This window comes from Kryptolebias marmoratus, linkage group LG1 (assembly GCF_001649575.2).
Source record: "Kryptolebias marmoratus isolate JLee-2015 linkage group LG1, ASM164957v2, whole genome shotgun sequence".
NCBI lineage: Eukaryota > Metazoa > Chordata > Actinopteri > Cyprinodontiformes > Rivulidae > Kryptolebias > Kryptolebias marmoratus.
In genome coordinates this window covers 11,146,826-11,164,235 of record NC_051430.1, presented here as the reverse complement: position 1 = coordinate 11,164,235, position 17,410 = coordinate 11,146,826, and the positions used below count along the sequence as shown (strand labels likewise).

At 39.4% G+C, this 17,410-nt stretch overlaps 1 protein-coding gene across 2 annotated transcripts in view; it reads left to right on the top strand.

The window, feature by feature from the left end:
• Positions 1-37: 37 nt before the first annotated feature.
• dock5 (dedicator of cytokinesis 5) overlaps positions 38-17,410 on the top strand; it is a 45,081-nt gene continuing 27,708 nt past the window's right edge. The window contains exons 1-11 of one of the 2 annotated variants that reach the window (XM_037975160.1): positions 38-228; positions 11,585-11,668; positions 11,885-11,925; positions 12,012-12,067; positions 12,334-12,430; positions 12,597-12,745; positions 12,873-13,008; positions 13,105-13,262; positions 14,646-14,727; positions 15,244-15,373; positions 16,800-16,872. In XM_037975160.1, the coding sequence (XP_037831088.1) occupies positions 186-228; positions 11,585-11,668; positions 11,885-11,925; positions 12,012-12,067; positions 12,334-12,430; positions 12,597-12,745; positions 12,873-13,008; positions 13,105-13,262; positions 14,646-14,727; positions 15,244-15,373; positions 16,800-16,872 (1,049 nt within the window). In that variant the 5' untranslated portion in view covers positions 38-185. The remainder of the gene's footprint in view (positions 229-11,584; positions 11,669-11,884; positions 11,926-12,011; positions 12,068-12,333; positions 12,431-12,596; positions 12,746-12,872; positions 13,009-13,104; positions 13,263-14,645; positions 14,728-15,243; positions 15,374-16,799; positions 16,873-17,410) is intronic. The other variant, XM_017414648.3, reaches the window with a different exon arrangement.

Sequence of the window (17,410 nt, the reverse complement as noted above, 5' to 3'; positions counted from 1 at the left end):
TCCCCCCACCCCTCCCGCAGCTCTCCTCCCTCCCCTCCGTCTGCAGGAGTCATGATGGCGGAACTGTAGCTTCGGGACGAGCAGGAGAGCACCGCCCGTCCTCTCTCAGCAAGTGTACATAGTAATTTATTTATTCAGACAACTTTTACATCCGGTCCTCCCCGCCCCCCTCCCGTCCCCCCGCTATGACCCGCTGGATTCCCACTAAAAAAGAGAAGTACGGAGTCGGTAAGTGCTCTTCTTTAACTTGGTGTTTTGTGACTGGAAGTGGAAACAAACAGCGGCGGCTCTCCGGGTGAACTCCCAACTTCAGCTCCTCTCACTTCAAAGGAAACAAACGGAACTCGGTCGGAAAGTTGGCAAACAAAATATTCTTTCGACCTTGTTGTTGTTGTTGTTGTTGTTACTACGGACTGGGTCTTGGGAAAAAAAAAAAAAACAAAAAAAACACAGTGTTGTTACTCAAGCATTTCGGAACTCTTGACATTTCCCCTCCTGGTTGGTAATCCTGTGGAAAAACATGGAAAAGAGTCAGAGTTCAATGAGCATACCAGTCATTCTTGTGCCTAAACTCACTAAGAATTTCCTGTGAACTTAAACGAATCTTTACTGCGCTTAAGGACCATTTATTGCCCCCTGAAGGACTTTGGTTTTTTGACTCCACCTTCGTGGAGCTGCAGTCTGTGTGTGAGAATAGAAGTTAAATGAATTTTAACACCTGGAAAATGAGCCTCACCGGTGTGTTTACACAGAGCTTTACAGTGAACCCTGATCGCGGGACATGGTTTTTGCCTGGCTAAAAAAATAAATAAGGAATTTAGAGCCCAATGTAACAACAAGGTGTGGCTCTGTCACCTGGATTTGTGTGTGATATTCTGCAATCTGCGTGACGCCATCAGGAAGTAATTCACGCCCAAAGGTAAATCTGCACAGTTGTGTCTGTGAGAAATCTCTTCCTGCTGGGCTGTAAAGACTTTATAGACCCCAACGTTTGACTGCTGGGTTTGTTGTGACCCAATAAATCTTCACTTTTATTCTATGCTCACCCTTAAGCAAAACAAACAAACAAACAAAAAAAGTTTTATTAATGTATCCCACTTTACATCAAACTCCTACTCCCAGAGCTTTACCCTAAGATGTTGAGAAATGATAGTCAAAGCATGAAAAGTAACATTATGCTCAGCTTCATGCAAGATGGGTTTTGGATGACTCAGCTACTACCACATCAAATTTTAGCTCCAGATCTGGGAAACTGACTGAGTTAGAGCCATTTTTGTGTTTTGGCTGTGCTGGCCATCTTTATTCAAGTTGGCGCCAAAGTTAATGAGCTGTAGATGTACATCCAATAGTTACTTTCTGAAAGTTTCATTACAAATATGTCCAGTTGGTAATAATATATTTAGGTAACTCACAGAGTTGCCTGCAAAGAGTTCATGGCAAAATTTGTCAGAGTGTCTGATGGGGATCAGTTTCAGCCACTACCACACTAAATTTTAGATCAGTGTCTGTAAGGTTGACTGATTTTAGCCGTTCTTGTGTTTTGTAACGTCAGCTGGCTGTGGCGGTCATCTTGAATCAGGTTGATTCCAGAAGTTAATCAGTTGTTGATGTTCATCCATTGATGTGTTTACTTTGTGAGAGTTTCATTACAATTCATCCTGGGTCTCCTGAGATATTTTGCTAACAGATATGGACAAAACCTTTATCGTCTGTCTTCTTCTTTTGGCGGCGGGTGATAAATACTGAAAACATGCAGTATGTATTTTCTGTGGCGCAGGTATCAGTCCGTACTCTCACCGGACTAACCTCTAACCTTGACGTTTTCCAGCTCTCTGTTGCGTCTGAAAACATTTTCACCTACAGTTTTGGGAGAAGCTGTGCGCCGCGCACCGCCTCACCTCGTGGTTGGGTGCAGCGTGACCTTGTTTCAGCTGCTGGTGCTGAGGATTTCTTCCATGATAATCCATATAGATCTCAGCGTGGCGTTCCAAACCGTCGGTGGCGCCGTGTTTTTTTTAAAATATTTTTTCGGGGTGATTGTGTCCTCCTCCTGCCGTTCGCCTCAGAAACAGAGCAGAAGTCACCGACGCTATACTTAATCCTTAAAATGCCATCGGACCCTGCACAAGGACTTACATTTTTAATCCGATTAGCTAACCTCCGCTGAGCCCAAGTACAGGCAGCTACGTTTACATGAGAAAAAAAAAAAGAGTGTTTCAGATTTCTGATAGCATCAGACGTATCATGCTCGCTAACGGGGAAATGTTGATAATGTGAGGCTTAAATCTTTTATGATGAATGTGTGACAAAGTCATAATAGGATAGATTTCTAATTTTACATCCTGAAAAGAAGCACTACACTGGAGGCTCCTAAAAACTGTCAGACGGTCTTGGAAGAGGATGATGCATCTGCGCCAACAGAAGGAGCTGTGTTAGGACTGATGAATCACCTCAGGTGATGTCACTTCAGCTGGAGCTTCAGGTCTGGAACGGAAATAAAACCAGAGCTGTGGTCCAGTAAAGAATCGGGTTTACCAGATTTACTGGGTTTGCTCCTCATCTGTGCCCGAGGCTACATGTTTGTCACTATATAACACCCCTGTTACTCTGCAGACATTTCACAACTGTACAGTACACCTGCTTACACCTCAGAGGAAGATGCTGTGAGTGTTCTCCAAACTAGATTTTATGGTTAGAGCTTCTTTTTTGCCGTAATTCTGTCATCTGTGCAGGCTGAGGTACCACACAGCCGCTCGTATGTGAGCCTTGAGAGAAACACATTTCCTGCTAGATCTTTTTAGAGTTTTCAAAGCATGTTTTGGTAATGAATGAGTCAAACAAAAAGCCTGGCATTCCTCGAATAAGTGCAGATCACCCACTGCGTTTCATGCCAAAGTTTTAATTGAAGATCATCTCGAGTCGAGAAATTACAAAGTTGAAGCTGTTTCGCTCAAACCTTGAAAATATTGTTTTGTACGAGTTCATGTCACCCCCAGAGTAGGTGTTCTGAATAATTCACAGCAACCACCGCAGCAAACTGTACAGCAATGTCTGTAAAATTGATTGAATTATTGTCGATTTTGTGCTTTGTAAGGTCAGTTGTCTGTGGCAGCCATCTTGAATTGGATTGGCTCCAAATGTCAATCAGTTGTAGGCGTACATCCAGTGATTACTTTCTGCAAGTTTTATTAAAAGTCGTACAGTGGTTCATGGGATATTTTAGTAACAGGCACACACAGACAGGCACTGGAAAATAAATGCATAAATAAATAATCCTCAGCCTTTCACTTGTCAGTGGCTGGTGATAATGTTTCAACCCCTTATTTGAAATTATTTGTTTCTGTTAATCAGAATCAGGAATTAACATTTCAATTTTCACTGATTATTTGTGTGGATCCCTTTGGTGTTTTTTGTATAGCACTGATTTCAAATATATAGGCAGCCATGGATCATTTCACTGCAGCGTTCATGGTGTTTTGGTGTCATTAGCTTAATTTCCACTGATCAGAGAAATTAATCAAATAAGGTAGTGGCATTAAATAAAGAAAGTTTTTAGTTGATACTCTTAAAGCCATAATAATAGTCAAAATATGTGTTTTTTCACAGTTTTTTAATTTGAATTATTATGCTTCTAACACAGTTTCTACATCATTAAATGGTTATTTGGGAGTTAATGTCCCTCAAGCTCATCATTGTGTTAGAAAACGGCAAATATTCCTTGCCACTGTTTACAACTAAATTTGACGAACAGTTAGGATAAATGACATCAATTTTCCCAGTTAGTTGGGAATATCTCAGCACAGCTCATTTCAGCTGATCTTAGCCCCAACTTCTGCGTTAACGCTCGAGTTCCTCCGCCGAAGTGACTACTTCTGTCGACTCTCGTCCTTGCAGCTTTTAGTTGCAGTTTCATTTTAGAAGAAGAAGAACTTCACCTTTTCTGCTTTTGACCTGACGTCTCTGATTCCATCGTTCTCCCTCTGACTCTGTTTACATCCAGGGATTATTTTACTGACTCAGTCTCCGTCAAGACAGTCCGAAGTGAACTTGTCGATGTTTGAATGTAAAGAAACGGCTCATAATTGTTTGCATCAAAACGCGACTCTGCTGAAATCAGGTGTTTTTTTGTTTTTTTTACAGCTATTAGGCTTGAAGCACCACTCTCAGTGTGTTCAGTCATGGCTCCAGTAAACATGATGCCATTTCAGAAGAAGCACCGTAAACCTATGAGAAATATCTGGAAATTGTACTAATTGTGATTTTCTGGCTCGACTTTAATTACTGACTTTGTGGAATGTCTTTTTGCGAACAATAATTGGCAGCGTGGAAAACGTTGAAGACTCTCATTTATCGAGGTCAGAGAAAACCTTTTACTGCTCATCTCTTTGTCTTCTAGCGGCAAACAAATAACACAGAATTAATGTTTGCTTCGTTGAAATTTAAAACATCGAACAGAGCTGACTGTGCCACTTTCTGCAAACTTCCACCAGTTTACAGAGTTGCTTGTTTCAAAATCCTAAAATAAAAAATCTCCAGGTTGTTGGACGGAGGAATCCATACAATTAAAATCCATCCAAAAAGGACTTTTGCCTCTGGTGTTTATCGGGAAACTGATTTCTGCTTTGAACAGGCGTTCAGCTGGTTTTGCGTGTTTTATGAAATCAGATTAAATAAATCTGAAAATGTAACACCTCAGAAAGATCTTCTGCTTGTTATTTTATATTTCAGGCCCATATCATGTATCAAATATCTGACAGCTCTTGTGCTTGACTGTAAAAACTAGCTGGGCATCCAGAGCCTGTTTTCAGTTTGTACTTGTAATAGCTTTTTATTCAAGTGCTGCAGATGCCAGTGAAAGATAGCAGAGGTTTTCATTTATTTATTTAGTTTTTGCAGTCTACTGGCTGTGTACTTCAGCCCGTTTGAATTTTTATTCAAATTGATTTTGTTAGTTCTGAACAAATCATGTCCTCTAGATTCGGTGGAAATACCTCCTCACCGGAGCATGCCTTCCCTGTCACAGTGTTTGTGCTTTAGTGGTCAGAAATTAGATTCTGCTTTTTTTTTTTTTTTTTCCAGCCTGATCTGTTTGTCAAAAGTGATAGCAAGTCAAGCTGAAAATTGCTTAATTCTGGTCATTAGTCAAACGATTTTGCACAACTCTGACATCAAAGGTCCTCTGTACATTTTAGCAGGGGTGGGCGATATAACCTGGGAGGTGTCTCACCACAATTTGCAGTAATGATATTTCTGACAAAATAGCTTTTAAATAGCCTAAAATAGCCCAACCTTTTTTTTTACTATTCTGTTTTGTTTTTGAGGGGCTGCAGTAGCTCGATGGTCAGTGTGATCCCAAGGCTGCAGGTTTGAGCTCATGTTGCGTCAGGAAGGGCGTCCGGCACAAAACAGTTGCTAGATCCTTTGTGCAAAGTTCTCTTGCCATGGCGACCCCCGGGGAAGGGAGCAGCTGAAAGCAAAACAACAATGTTTTGTCATGTTTTCCCAGATATCTTCAGTGAAAGTGTAACAAAACTGCCCGTCACATTAATTTAATGAAACCAACATTCCTTGAAGGAATGCGTATTGCCCGCCGCTGTGCATGTTAAATCTTTGAACAAAGATCTTGTGTGGTCTGTTAGTGCTCAGAGTCAGTTGTACACATACATCCAATGTTTTTTTTCTCTAAAAGTTTCAATAAAATCCATGGAGTGGTTCATGACATATTTTGCTAACAGACAGACAAATGAACACACACAGAAACACAGACAAATTCAATATTTTCCACCTTTTTAAGGGTCATGTGGTATTGTAATTGAAAATATAACCTGAATAATTCAAATGCATTTCTTCAGTAGCCTGAATCACCTAATAAAATTGACAAATGTAAACAAACCGGAGCAACACAAACACCAGTTGAATAGGGATCGTTTCCTTGGCTGAACAGTATTTAAGAGCACCAGTATTTTCCATCCACCAGTTGCCCTTCATGTCATAACTGAGTGTACCTGGAGCGACTAGTTCAACCATGCTTCACTGAGTCATTTATTTACCTTCAGACGGTAAATAACCAGCACCTTTTGTCTCTGGGTTGATGTCAGTAAGATTTTATACGAGCACTAAATAGCATCAAATCACTCAGTGTTCTTATTCTATTCTGTTTCATTCATAACCAGAAAAAGACGCCAGAAAAAAGTTTTTTCTCTCATCTTCACACCTGATTGCTGTCTGACGAGCGAGCTAGCAGATACCGGGGGTCGGCTGAGTTGGACTGAACCAAGTCAAAGCCGAGGGAGGGGGTTGCAGAATGTAGCAATTATTAGAAATGTAAAAGTAGAATCAATAAACACTACATGCTTTGGATTTGCAGCAGGGACTGATAACATGTTTTTAAGTTTAAAAAAAAATGGTTGAACAAAAACACAAGTTTGCACCCCCCCAACTTTAGAAAACGGGGGAGCAGCTGCTCCACTTGCTGTATTGAGCAGACGTCTGTATGCACAACATTATTTTCAAGGTTTGTCGAAAAACAGCTTCAGCTTTGTCCCTCCACAGCACGAGACGACTTTAATTCAAAACTCTGGCATGAAAGGCAGCCGTGATATGCAGTGCTTCCACGAATACTAGGCCTTCAATTTTTCTTTTTCTTTTCTTGTGAAAGAATCTCATGATAAATGTGGAACTTCTGTAAATGAGGTTGACCGCATCAGTACTAACATGCTGCTATTTGAAATCACTAACCTGTCACCTGTTGTTTCCTTGTAAGTAAATAAATCCTCCCGTTTCTGCACACATAATGGATCCTTTTCAAACAGCAGCTATTGTGAGTCAGTGTTTTTTTTAATGTATGTAGTTAAGAACTCAAACCAAAGATGTTTGAAGGGATAATTACTGTTTTAGCCAAATACTGTGTGTCCAACAGCATTTTTATTACAAATATTAAACATCTTCTCTTTTACTGAGAAATCTAATTAGATTTTCGACTGGCTTTTCAATCTAGATGGAACAAAGTTGTTTTGCACTCAAGATTTAAACTCAAGGTTAACACAGAGGAATTTTCTTTTCAAAGTGGATAAACATGTCATGAAGTTTAGACAGTCAGGAGGAGTGATTCATTCAAATATTCATTTTCTAAACCCGTTTTGACCCGTTATCTGTACAGGTTGTGCTGGAACCCGTCCCTGGCTACATCCTGGACAGATCACCAAATATAAGGAGAATATATTTGGCAACATACAAATAATTTACCCCAAGGTAGTTCTGGTTAGAATAAACACCACAAACATGTGGCACTATACTTAATAATAATATTTTACAGCTTCATACTCAAAACTTTGCTATGTTCCTTTATTGTGACTATAATTCAGTCAGTTTTACAGATATTGACCTACAATTTAGGGTGGTAGTAGCTGAGAGTTGTGCAAAACACATACTCTGGGTGTGACATCTTCTGATAATTCACAAGTTTGCGCATCACGTTGTTTTTACAGTTTGACCAAAACGGCATTCTTTCAAGGCTTTTATTGTGTTAAGTTTTTATGAAACAGCCATTTAAATCATGAAAGCTGTAAAGTGAACTATGGTTCTTCCCACTGGGGTTGAGTTAAATTTATTTTAGGCACTCTTTCACTTGATTTAAAGCATGTTTCCAATAAGTTTGTTTATAGCAATGGAGAATTTTAGAATTATGTTCTGCACACATATTATTTTCTTATTTGGCACGTTGTTAACAAAAATATTTCTGTTGCTCTTGAGATTATCATCTTATCCATAAATCACATCTCTGATTGCTCACCTTGCAGAGTCGAACCTGATTGCAGGTTTTGATTTGGAGATAATTACCGTCCTTGTTCCCTGTTTTGATGGGCTGACCTGAAGGAGGGTCAGTCCTGACTTTTATAAGCTAAAATTAGATAAATTATTTTAATGCAACCGCATCCTAAAACAAAGTCCCCCTCTTTTTATTTTCCTCCTTTAAATTCTGTAAACTTCTCTCTGTTAAATGTCGAAGTAGGGTTTTAACCTGAATTAAGACGTGAAGCTCACGCTGATCTAATTTAGTTCCTTTTTGCACTATTAGCTCTGAACTTTAGAGTTAACTCTCTGATTTATGGGTGGCTTATAAGGACTTATTAGCTAGAACACAGTTTTAGGAGCCACAGATCATCTCTAGCTGTCTAGACAGAAAGTGGCAGGCACAAGTCTTTTCAGTCGAGCCCTTTATTTTTTTAAGACGCACTGCCCGGGGAGAATTGGCTTGACCAGAAAAATGTATGTTTACCCAGTGGCAACATGTCCTTCCTGCTTAGTGTCCTTTAGCGGTACTCACAAAGTACATATGATACCCGATACATGGTCCTCAGTACAGCTCTGATACAATAAAAAAAAAAAAAACTTCTAGACAATCATAACAGTCTTTCTTAGATAATGTCCCTCCTACTACAAATAATAAAAAAAAATGTCCATAAAAAGTTAAAGGGATAGTTCAGATCTTTTTTCACGTGTGCTTTTGTGGAAAGGTTATGAACAATTAATATATTACCTGTTGTAGATAGGTTTTTGACTGACCTGAGTTTGAAAGAAATTGCGATTATTTCTGACCGGCTTGATGAGTTAACAGCTAGTCAGAGTGGGGCCAAGACCAGAGCAGATTGCTGCTCTGAGAAAACAACTTCAATTTTAAAGGTTTCATAAATGTTCATGCAAAAGTTACTTTATAAATTTTTACATCCCTGTCAGTTTGAAATAATGTGTTTTTTTCCTGCTTAAGCCTGGATATCATGTCTGTAAATAATAACTGAAGTCATCATACCATGACTGCTGTAGTAGTGACTTTGAAACGTTTGATTTGTGTACAAATTTTAGTAGTAAACATGATGCTAACTGCGCTAGTTCTTTTATGTCAGCATCCATGCTAATTTTTAGTCAGCAGCCTGTGAATAATAGGGTTTTTGACACATTATATTGTGCACTCTTTAATAGGCATCAAAATATATAAATCAATGTTTTTCTATGTAAAATAAGCCATGGTCATTTAAGTTTCAAGGCAATCAAAAAACATCAAAAATCATTTTATAATTGGACTTGCAAATTACAATGCAGTTTTTTGTAAAAGAAAAAAAATGTATATTGGGAAACTAACAGAACTGTAAAAATTTGTAAAATAGCATTTACATAAAAAGCTGTCAAATTTTGTGAATTAAAGTCGCTTTAAGATATTAGCTTGTGAAGCCTGTCAGAAATAAGCTCTGTTTCTCCAAACTGATGCTGTTCTATAACAGGTAAGATATGATTTGATAAATTCACGTTACGTAACGCTGCTGCTCAAGAAAGACAAAACATTATTTCATATATATATATTTATATACTCCTTTTTTCTTGGTTCGATGAAAACTTCTGCTCTTTTCAGTGGGATGATTTTTTTTATTGTTTTCTAGTTAAAGTTGAACATTTGGCTCTGTCTAAATGAACCTAGCTTTGCATAAATGAAAATAATGGCTGCTAGCTTTTTGTTGCATCAGACACTGTGCAGCTGCAGCACGGCATATGCCCATCTCATTACTGACTTTGATTGTATTTTTCCCAAGTTTTATATTAAAGGTTTTTCAAGCTGAGAAAGAAATGGAAAATAGTCAGAGTCAAGGATTATTTGCTAGCTTTTGTATTTTTCATAATTTTAGATGGGGTTTTATTAGATTTTCTTTGCGTCTGTGTTTTTTTTTATATAGTTCCTAATGTGAAACACATGTATTTTTCTCCTTTTTCACTGGGTTGGGTGATGAGAACAATAGATTCTCATTGCATTGGGTTAACTTTGATGAGCTGCCAGCTGCTGCTCAGATTGCTCAGCTATGGTCTTCTTTAATTGTTGCCTAATCTACTTTTATGCTAAATCATTTAGAGTGAATCGTGCTGACTTTGATGTAACATTAGTATGCGCATAAAACCTGAACTTGAGCCAATGAAGCTTTATTAGAATTTACAAGAGCGGCTACAAGCTCCGTGTTTGAAGTTTGAAAGGGAGAGAGCATCTCTCGCAGAGTGGCACAGATGAGCTGTGATGCCTGTAAGTTAAAACTGTGTGGCATCGCAGCGTCTTCATCGTGGCTCCGCCTACTGGCTCAGCGCCCTGTTGCCGGGCCCAGACGCCGTGTCAAGTTGGTGAATGCACTATTGTCACTCCTGGCATGACTGTAAGCAGATGTCATTTCTTCAGTGTGATTTCCTGGTGATTCATACGATTGTCTGCATTTGTGAGAATCATTTCTGGCACTCATCTCTTTAAATTACAAATGAGAAAGCAAGAAAAACGTTATTGGTTTAATTTAATTTGCAGGATTTTTTGTTTTTCTTACCTCGATGACTCTATAAAAGATCTCACAATTACAGCCAAATTATACTCAACTGTGGACACGTACACAGATGACTGCAGGCACCTTGCATGAATGTAATTAGGTCAACACACCATAACAGCATACTCTGTGTAACCTGATATTTAATAGCTCATGAGCAGGTAACCCAAACACAATTTTAGCCTAAAACCTGATTCTGTATGGAGATGTTTATCTTTGCATTTGCTGAAAATTTGGGGGCAATCTTCTCCTGTTGAAGGAGTCATGGACACAAGCATGTAGCCGCTCCCATTCAATGATCTGTCAAGTTTTTTGTATTCCGACTGAGGTGTTATGAGCCGAGCCAGTTGAAGCGTGCTGTGAAATCTGGCCTCCAGTAACAAGCATTATCACCATGCAAGTCAGGGCAGAGCTCTGCTCATAGTTTCTCTATCTTTCTGCCAGTGCGAGTGGCTGTGTGTGCTATAGCAGCTCCCTCAAGTCATGACAAAGACCTTTGCTACAGTATTGTTTGCCAAGGTTTCTCTTTTGCAACATTTCTTTGGTTTGGTTTGTGTGTGGACATTTGTGCTCACATATTTGGTCTTCAGCATTCCCTCCCATAAATGTGTACATTAAGAAGCCAAAAAGTAGGTGTCGCTTTAGCAAAGCCTGTAGGTTAAAGTGAAATTGCACAAGGACGGCGCAGGTGTGCCGCTTGGCAGGAACATAACTATTGATCGAAGTCCACACTTGTGTGATCATAAAGGCTCAAGTGCCATCAAGCCTGTGGCTCACCTGTGCAGCTACCTGCTCCAGCACAGTCCCTTCAGAGGAACTCTTAACGCAGCCTCCAGGCAGCAAATTCAATTAAAAGTAGTCAAAAACGCTTTTGAGGTCTGACTCACGCTGGCTTGCTGCACAAACACTCTGGCTGCTGTTTGAAACAGCAGTAAGATGAGGAATAAATCAAAGCTCCAGATCCTCTCTGGTGCAAGTTTAAATCCTGCAACAACAAGGGTGAATTGGCTTCATTTTCCTGGGAGTAACTGCAATCCTTTCAAGCAGAACTTTTTTTTTTTTCCAAACAGACTTGCTCCTCTGTGCAGAACGTGATTGCGAAGGGATTTCTTTCTTTAATCCAGTGGTTCTTGAGAGGGAACAAAGCTTGTCTGTCAAACAGTCAGCTTTTTTTTTTGTCTAAATGTTCTTGTTTTTTTTTTCATATAAGGAGACCCCTTTGCTTTGTTCCCCAGCAATCTACAATTATGATCCCCATGGCGAGCAGGAGCTGTGTCTACAGGTGGGGGACACGGTGCACATACTTGAGAAATTGGAAGGTGAGTCTGAGAACACGACAGGCCGAGACACATCCCCCTTCCTTTCTCCAAAGCATGCCGACACAGCACCTTAAATAAGATGTTGAGCTAACTGGTGCACAGTGTGCTGTGCATAATAATGTAAACGTGTCCACCTCCTTGTCCTTTCTCCAATCATGTCCAGTTCTCTCATCCTCTCTGCTTTTTTTCCCCCCTCCTATCTTTTTATATCCTCAGGCTGGTATAGGGGCTACACTCTCAGAAAGAAATCACAGAAGGTATGAGCATCATTAGAGATTTATTTTGCTATAACATATGCTATGATGTATACGTATATAGTGAGACTTCTTGATTGTTTCCTCAGGGCATTTTCCCTGCTTCCTACATCCACTTAAAGAAGGCTACGGTTGAGGGAATCGGGTGAGATCACATCTCAGTAAACATTTCATTTTGATGATAATCCACTTTGCTTTTGGTTTGCCATTTGCCAATAACATTGCACTACTCTTGTAATTATCATTACTAAGAATTCAGTAATGCTTTTCTTTGGCCGTGTGGGGCAACTGTCCAGCTATTTCTAAAGTATAGAAATGCATTTGACTCATTCCAGATTATTTGACATGATCTGTGAGCAATGAGCCGCTATTTCCAATATCTCATTACCCTTCTCTTCTACTGGCTCATAGCCAACAGGAAATAATTATTCCAGCAGATTTACCCCTGGTGCAGGAGATAGGGGCTACCCTGAGGGAATGGGTGCAGATATGGCACAAGCTCTACATGGTACGTGTAGATTAGCTCTCTGGATTTACTGCTGTTACTAGTACACTCAGTTCTGAACACCTCTCACTGCTGAGATACTTTTTTTTTTGTTGTTGTTAAAAAGTTGCCTTGCTGTTCATTCCTCCGAAGGAAGAATTATTTATAACAAAGCGTGTTTATCTGACAGGCGAACAAGATAACCCTGTTCAGGAGTGTGCGGCAGATGGCCTACAGCCTCATCGAATATCGATCTCAGATAGTGTCAGGAACGCTGCCCAAGGATGACCTTGTGGAACTTAAAAAGAAAGTCACAGCGAAGATTGATTATGGAAACCGGTAGGAGTTCTGCTCTGCAATGAAATACCCACTATTGTAAACACGATTGTAAAATTTTATATGCTTGACTAGGATCTCTGAGATTGCCTTTTTCAGTTGATGCTGCCTGACCCTCCGTGCTTCTCAGCATATTAGGGTTGGACCTGGTTGTGCGAGATGAAGCAGGCAACACTCTGGATCCTGACCGCACCAGCACCGTCAGCCTGTTTCGGGCGCACGAGACGGCCTCCCGCAGCGTCGACGACAGGATACAGGAAGAGAAGGCACGATTCAGATGCGTTTGATGCCATCAAATACTTATTTTCTGTAGCTGCTGCCAGCCAATCTTTGCTGCATTTCACTGCTTTGTGTTCAAGCAGACACGACTTCAAAACCTGGAAATGAGGCGTCAGACCCTGTTCAACTCGGTGCATACCTACAGTCTCCTCATGAGCCTGAAAAACTTTGTATGCAACATCGGAGAAGACGCTGAGCTGCTCATGTCTCTGTATGACCCTGACCAGTCGGAATTCATCAGGTTTGCACACAGAAAATATGAAGATATGAATATGATGCAATATGATGTGCTCCAGCTATTTGCCTCCTTAAAAACACAAATCAACAACAACAAAAAAAATTAGATTATGGCAAAACTTGTGCAAGCTTGTCAGCTTTTATGACATAGATATATTAGGAAAAATAAAGATTAATTTACAATATAGTGAATCATTTTTATTGACTACTAGACTACATCAAACACATACATAAAAAGTGCTTACAGTATTATAATGTATGCATGAGTATATACTATGTTTGTTTATTACACCTTGTTTGTATAATATAGCCACTGTTGCTGACATGGCATTAAACCAAATCTACCACTACTAGAATAAAGGAATATGTATTTAGGCATCTAAAGTCATTGCTGATTCAAAATCAAAATCTTAAAAAAAAAGCACAATCCTGTCACTTGTGTGGGTCTGATTAGATTTGAAAATGTTGTGATAAGTGAGCATTTGCTGAGGGAAGTGATGTACTTTCCTTAAAAAATATCTGAAGTTATATATTTTTTTACTTAGCTTCAGAGAAATATTAGCCAGTTATTCTCTAGAAGTTTCTTTTATGTTATGTTTCGTAACCTAACTAGATAATGCACCCTACTGAGTCTGTCCTTAAGTGTTTGTTTTTCTGTTGGAGATGGGAAATTCATATTTATGTATTTATTGTTGAATAATTCATTAACAGAAGGAGACACATTGAAAAAAAAAGCAGTTGTTTAATAATTTGTCCATCTAAACAAGAATTCTTAAAATTTTCCTTGAAAAACCCTAAAGGAAACACAGAGGAATAGACTCCCTCGAAGCCCAGGGTTTAAAGAGCCCATATTGGACAAAAAAGTGCTTTCACTCTAAAAGACGGCCTTGTTGAATTAGCTGGATGACAAGTGTGTTGGCACAGACACACACACACACACACTCTAGTTTGGCTCTGTGATCTCATGTGTTACTGTCTCAGAAGCAAATCAGTGGTGGATTAGGTTTGATGCCTCCATTCTACCTCTGTGCTTTCACACATGATGCTGATGTTCGACACCAGGCTCGGCTTGAGAGGTGATGTGTGAAAAAGAATTGCCATTGTAATCCTGTTGTGTTGTTTTGACCAAAACATAACACAGGTGTTTTATTAGGAAAAAAACCCAAACCCTGTTTTGGCTGGAGTAATACAATCAGCAGTTAGCGCATTTAATTAAAACAGTCAAGATGGTCACTTTCAGAGATACCTTTATGGATTTACAAACTCTTACATCAACAGTAATCAGTGTATGCAGCCATAAGTGTATGCAGGTATAAAACTTTCCTATTTCTTGTGTTGCCTCAGATAATGTGATATCTAACTGTGATTCCTATTTGAATTCATGCAGTGAGAACTTCCTGGTGCGCTGGGATAGTATGGGAATGCCTAAGGAAATTGAAAAACTCAACAACCTGCCAGCCTTATTCACGGTAACTGAATCCCTGTCTGCTGACTGCACTGCCTGTGCCTCACTTCTACACAGCCCAAACGCTGCCTGAAATCTGTGACAAAAGAAGAAAATTTGCTTCTGGATGGCTCCTAATTGAATGAAAGTTTGTCTGAATGGTTCACTTTCACGGCACATCACTGAGTACTCAGTTGGATTTCCTTCTACTGATTCTTTGTGTTTTAATGACACAGTCTGCAGTTTCTTTACACAAGTTGTTGTGCCTGTGTGATTAAACCACATTAATCAAGGAGCTTTTGTTTCATTCGTTACCTACTGTAGAGACAGCCACACCACAAAGTAATAGTATGGATTGTTGAGGTTTTGTTTTAAGCATTTGCAGCTGCTTTTATTCTTTAACATTTGCCTTCTGGTCGGCATCTCTATTCAGATGAATGTACACAATGAACTGCTGTTGACAGAAGAAGGTCACTGGCTTTTGTATCTAATGAACCTCATGTGTCATCGCAGATCATCTTTGTTTGTCTTTTGTGCCCAGGACCTGAGCAGCAGTGACCTGATGAGGCAGCGACTCTTCCTGGTGTGTCAGATCATCAGAGTGGGCAGCATGGAGCTCAAAGAGGGCAAGAAACAAACCGGCGGGTTGAGGAGACCCTTCGGTGTGGCTGGTGGGCAGCTTTTTCAGTGTTACGACGTTTCTCTCGTTACAAAGCTAGTTCAACAAAAAAAAAAAACAACAACAAAAAAACCCCTCTAACATTTTGTAGTGATAGAGATGCATGAATGGTTCTGGTGAGGTGCATAAATGAAGGATCCACGTGTTGAACAAAATGGGAACACCTGCTTCCTGACACGAAAACAAAAAAAGGTCTTCACTCTGCCTGGCAGCAGAGTTTGTGGAAACTGATTCGGAAACTGTCGTTTTAATTTTGGACGGAGGATTTGCGGGTAAAATGAGAAATGGTTTCCTCTGGCGTTTCAACAAATGAGCTAAAACCAGAGTTTGAAACAACATTTAACTTTGAAGTCACATTATTCTCAGCCAGGGAAAAAAAAAAGCACACACTCACACATACACACACGTTGGCAAAAGAGCTGTGTGGAATTTCAAGACGTTTATAAGCTGGAGATCAAGAACCCTCAATCTGTTTAACTGTGCTGACTTGTGGTCGCGCCAAGCAGCAGGCGATTCAGATTCAACACTTTGCTAAGTCCCTTTAGTTATAGTAAAGAATACAGTTTCCAGAGTTATAGTAAATACATGAACTTTTGGAGCTATGAAAAAGAGAAAAAACTCCCATTAGAGGTTGTTTTTATTTTTATTATCATGGATGCAAAAAAGATGAAAGGAGTGTTTGCTGTCTGTTAGCAAAATATCTCATGAACCACATCATAATTTAATGAAAACCCTCAGAAAGCAACCATCAGATGTACATCTACAACTGATTAACTTTTGGAGTCAGGCCCACTCAAGGTGGCCACCACAGCTGAGCAACTTTAGTAAACAAAAACATGTCTGTAACTGAGCTAAAACTTGGTCTTGTATCAACTAGTACTTAACTTCAACACATACTTTGAGTGCTACTAGATTGTGCAAAATCTTTAAAAAAATACCATCAAGCATCGGGGTCAACTATGTTAATTAGTAAAATATCTCATGAACTATTGGTCGGATTTCAATAAAACTATTTTTAAGTAATTATTGAATGTACATCTACAACTGTTTAACCTTTGAAGTCAAGCCTATTCAAAATGTCCACCACAGTTTATCGCCTTTAACTAACACAAAAATAACTATATTTTAGTTAATTTTCAAACATTGAGCTAAAACATAATGTGGTAGTAGCTGAGAGTCATTTACACCACACACTTTGAGTGCTAACAGATCTCATGACAGCGTTATATTGCATGAGAACGTGCATAACTTTATTTTCAAGGTCTAATAAAAATGGCTATGAACTATTATTTCTCATCATATCATGATCTGAGTCTAAAACTCTGGCGTGAAAATCAGCAGGTGATGTCATTCTTCCTAGGCCTTTAACAACTGTTTTGTGCCTTACTGGTTTCCTTCCAATGTGTCTGTCGTTGCAGTTATGGACATAACAGACATCGCCCATGGCAAAATTGATGATGAGGACAAACAGCATTTCATTCCCTTTCAGCAGTGAGTCTTTTTATCTTCTCATTCATGAGCTGAAGCCAGCTCTGTCAGAAAAAACTTCAGTCTGACTCAGGGAAGGACTAGAGCTGTGCGCAGCCCTTACCGTGTTTCTCTATTTCTTTTTCAAGGGTGCAACTTAACTTTGCCTCTGCTGCATTTCAAGGACAAATAATAATAATAATAAAAAAGAAACACTCTTTGCAATCCTGCCTTAGCTCTTCTCAAAGGCAGCAGGCTTTTATTCAGACTGCTTGGTGGGGGGGTTTAGGACGGCGTGTTCACAGAGATGGAAGAGCCTCAGAAATGTCTCAGCTGGTTGTTGTTACCTAAACCACATATCGTCTGTGAAAAAACACTGTTTGTTTCTCTTCACTGCTTCACAAACAGCAGTTTCCTCTTGAGGAGCAACATATTATCAGAATAGAATATTAATCAGGAAGTATCGGATGCTTGCGTAATTTATTTTTTAAATTAATTGTGTATATCTTTCAGCCAATGAAATCGAGTGGTCATAGGAGAGATTTATGCAAATTAGGGGGTT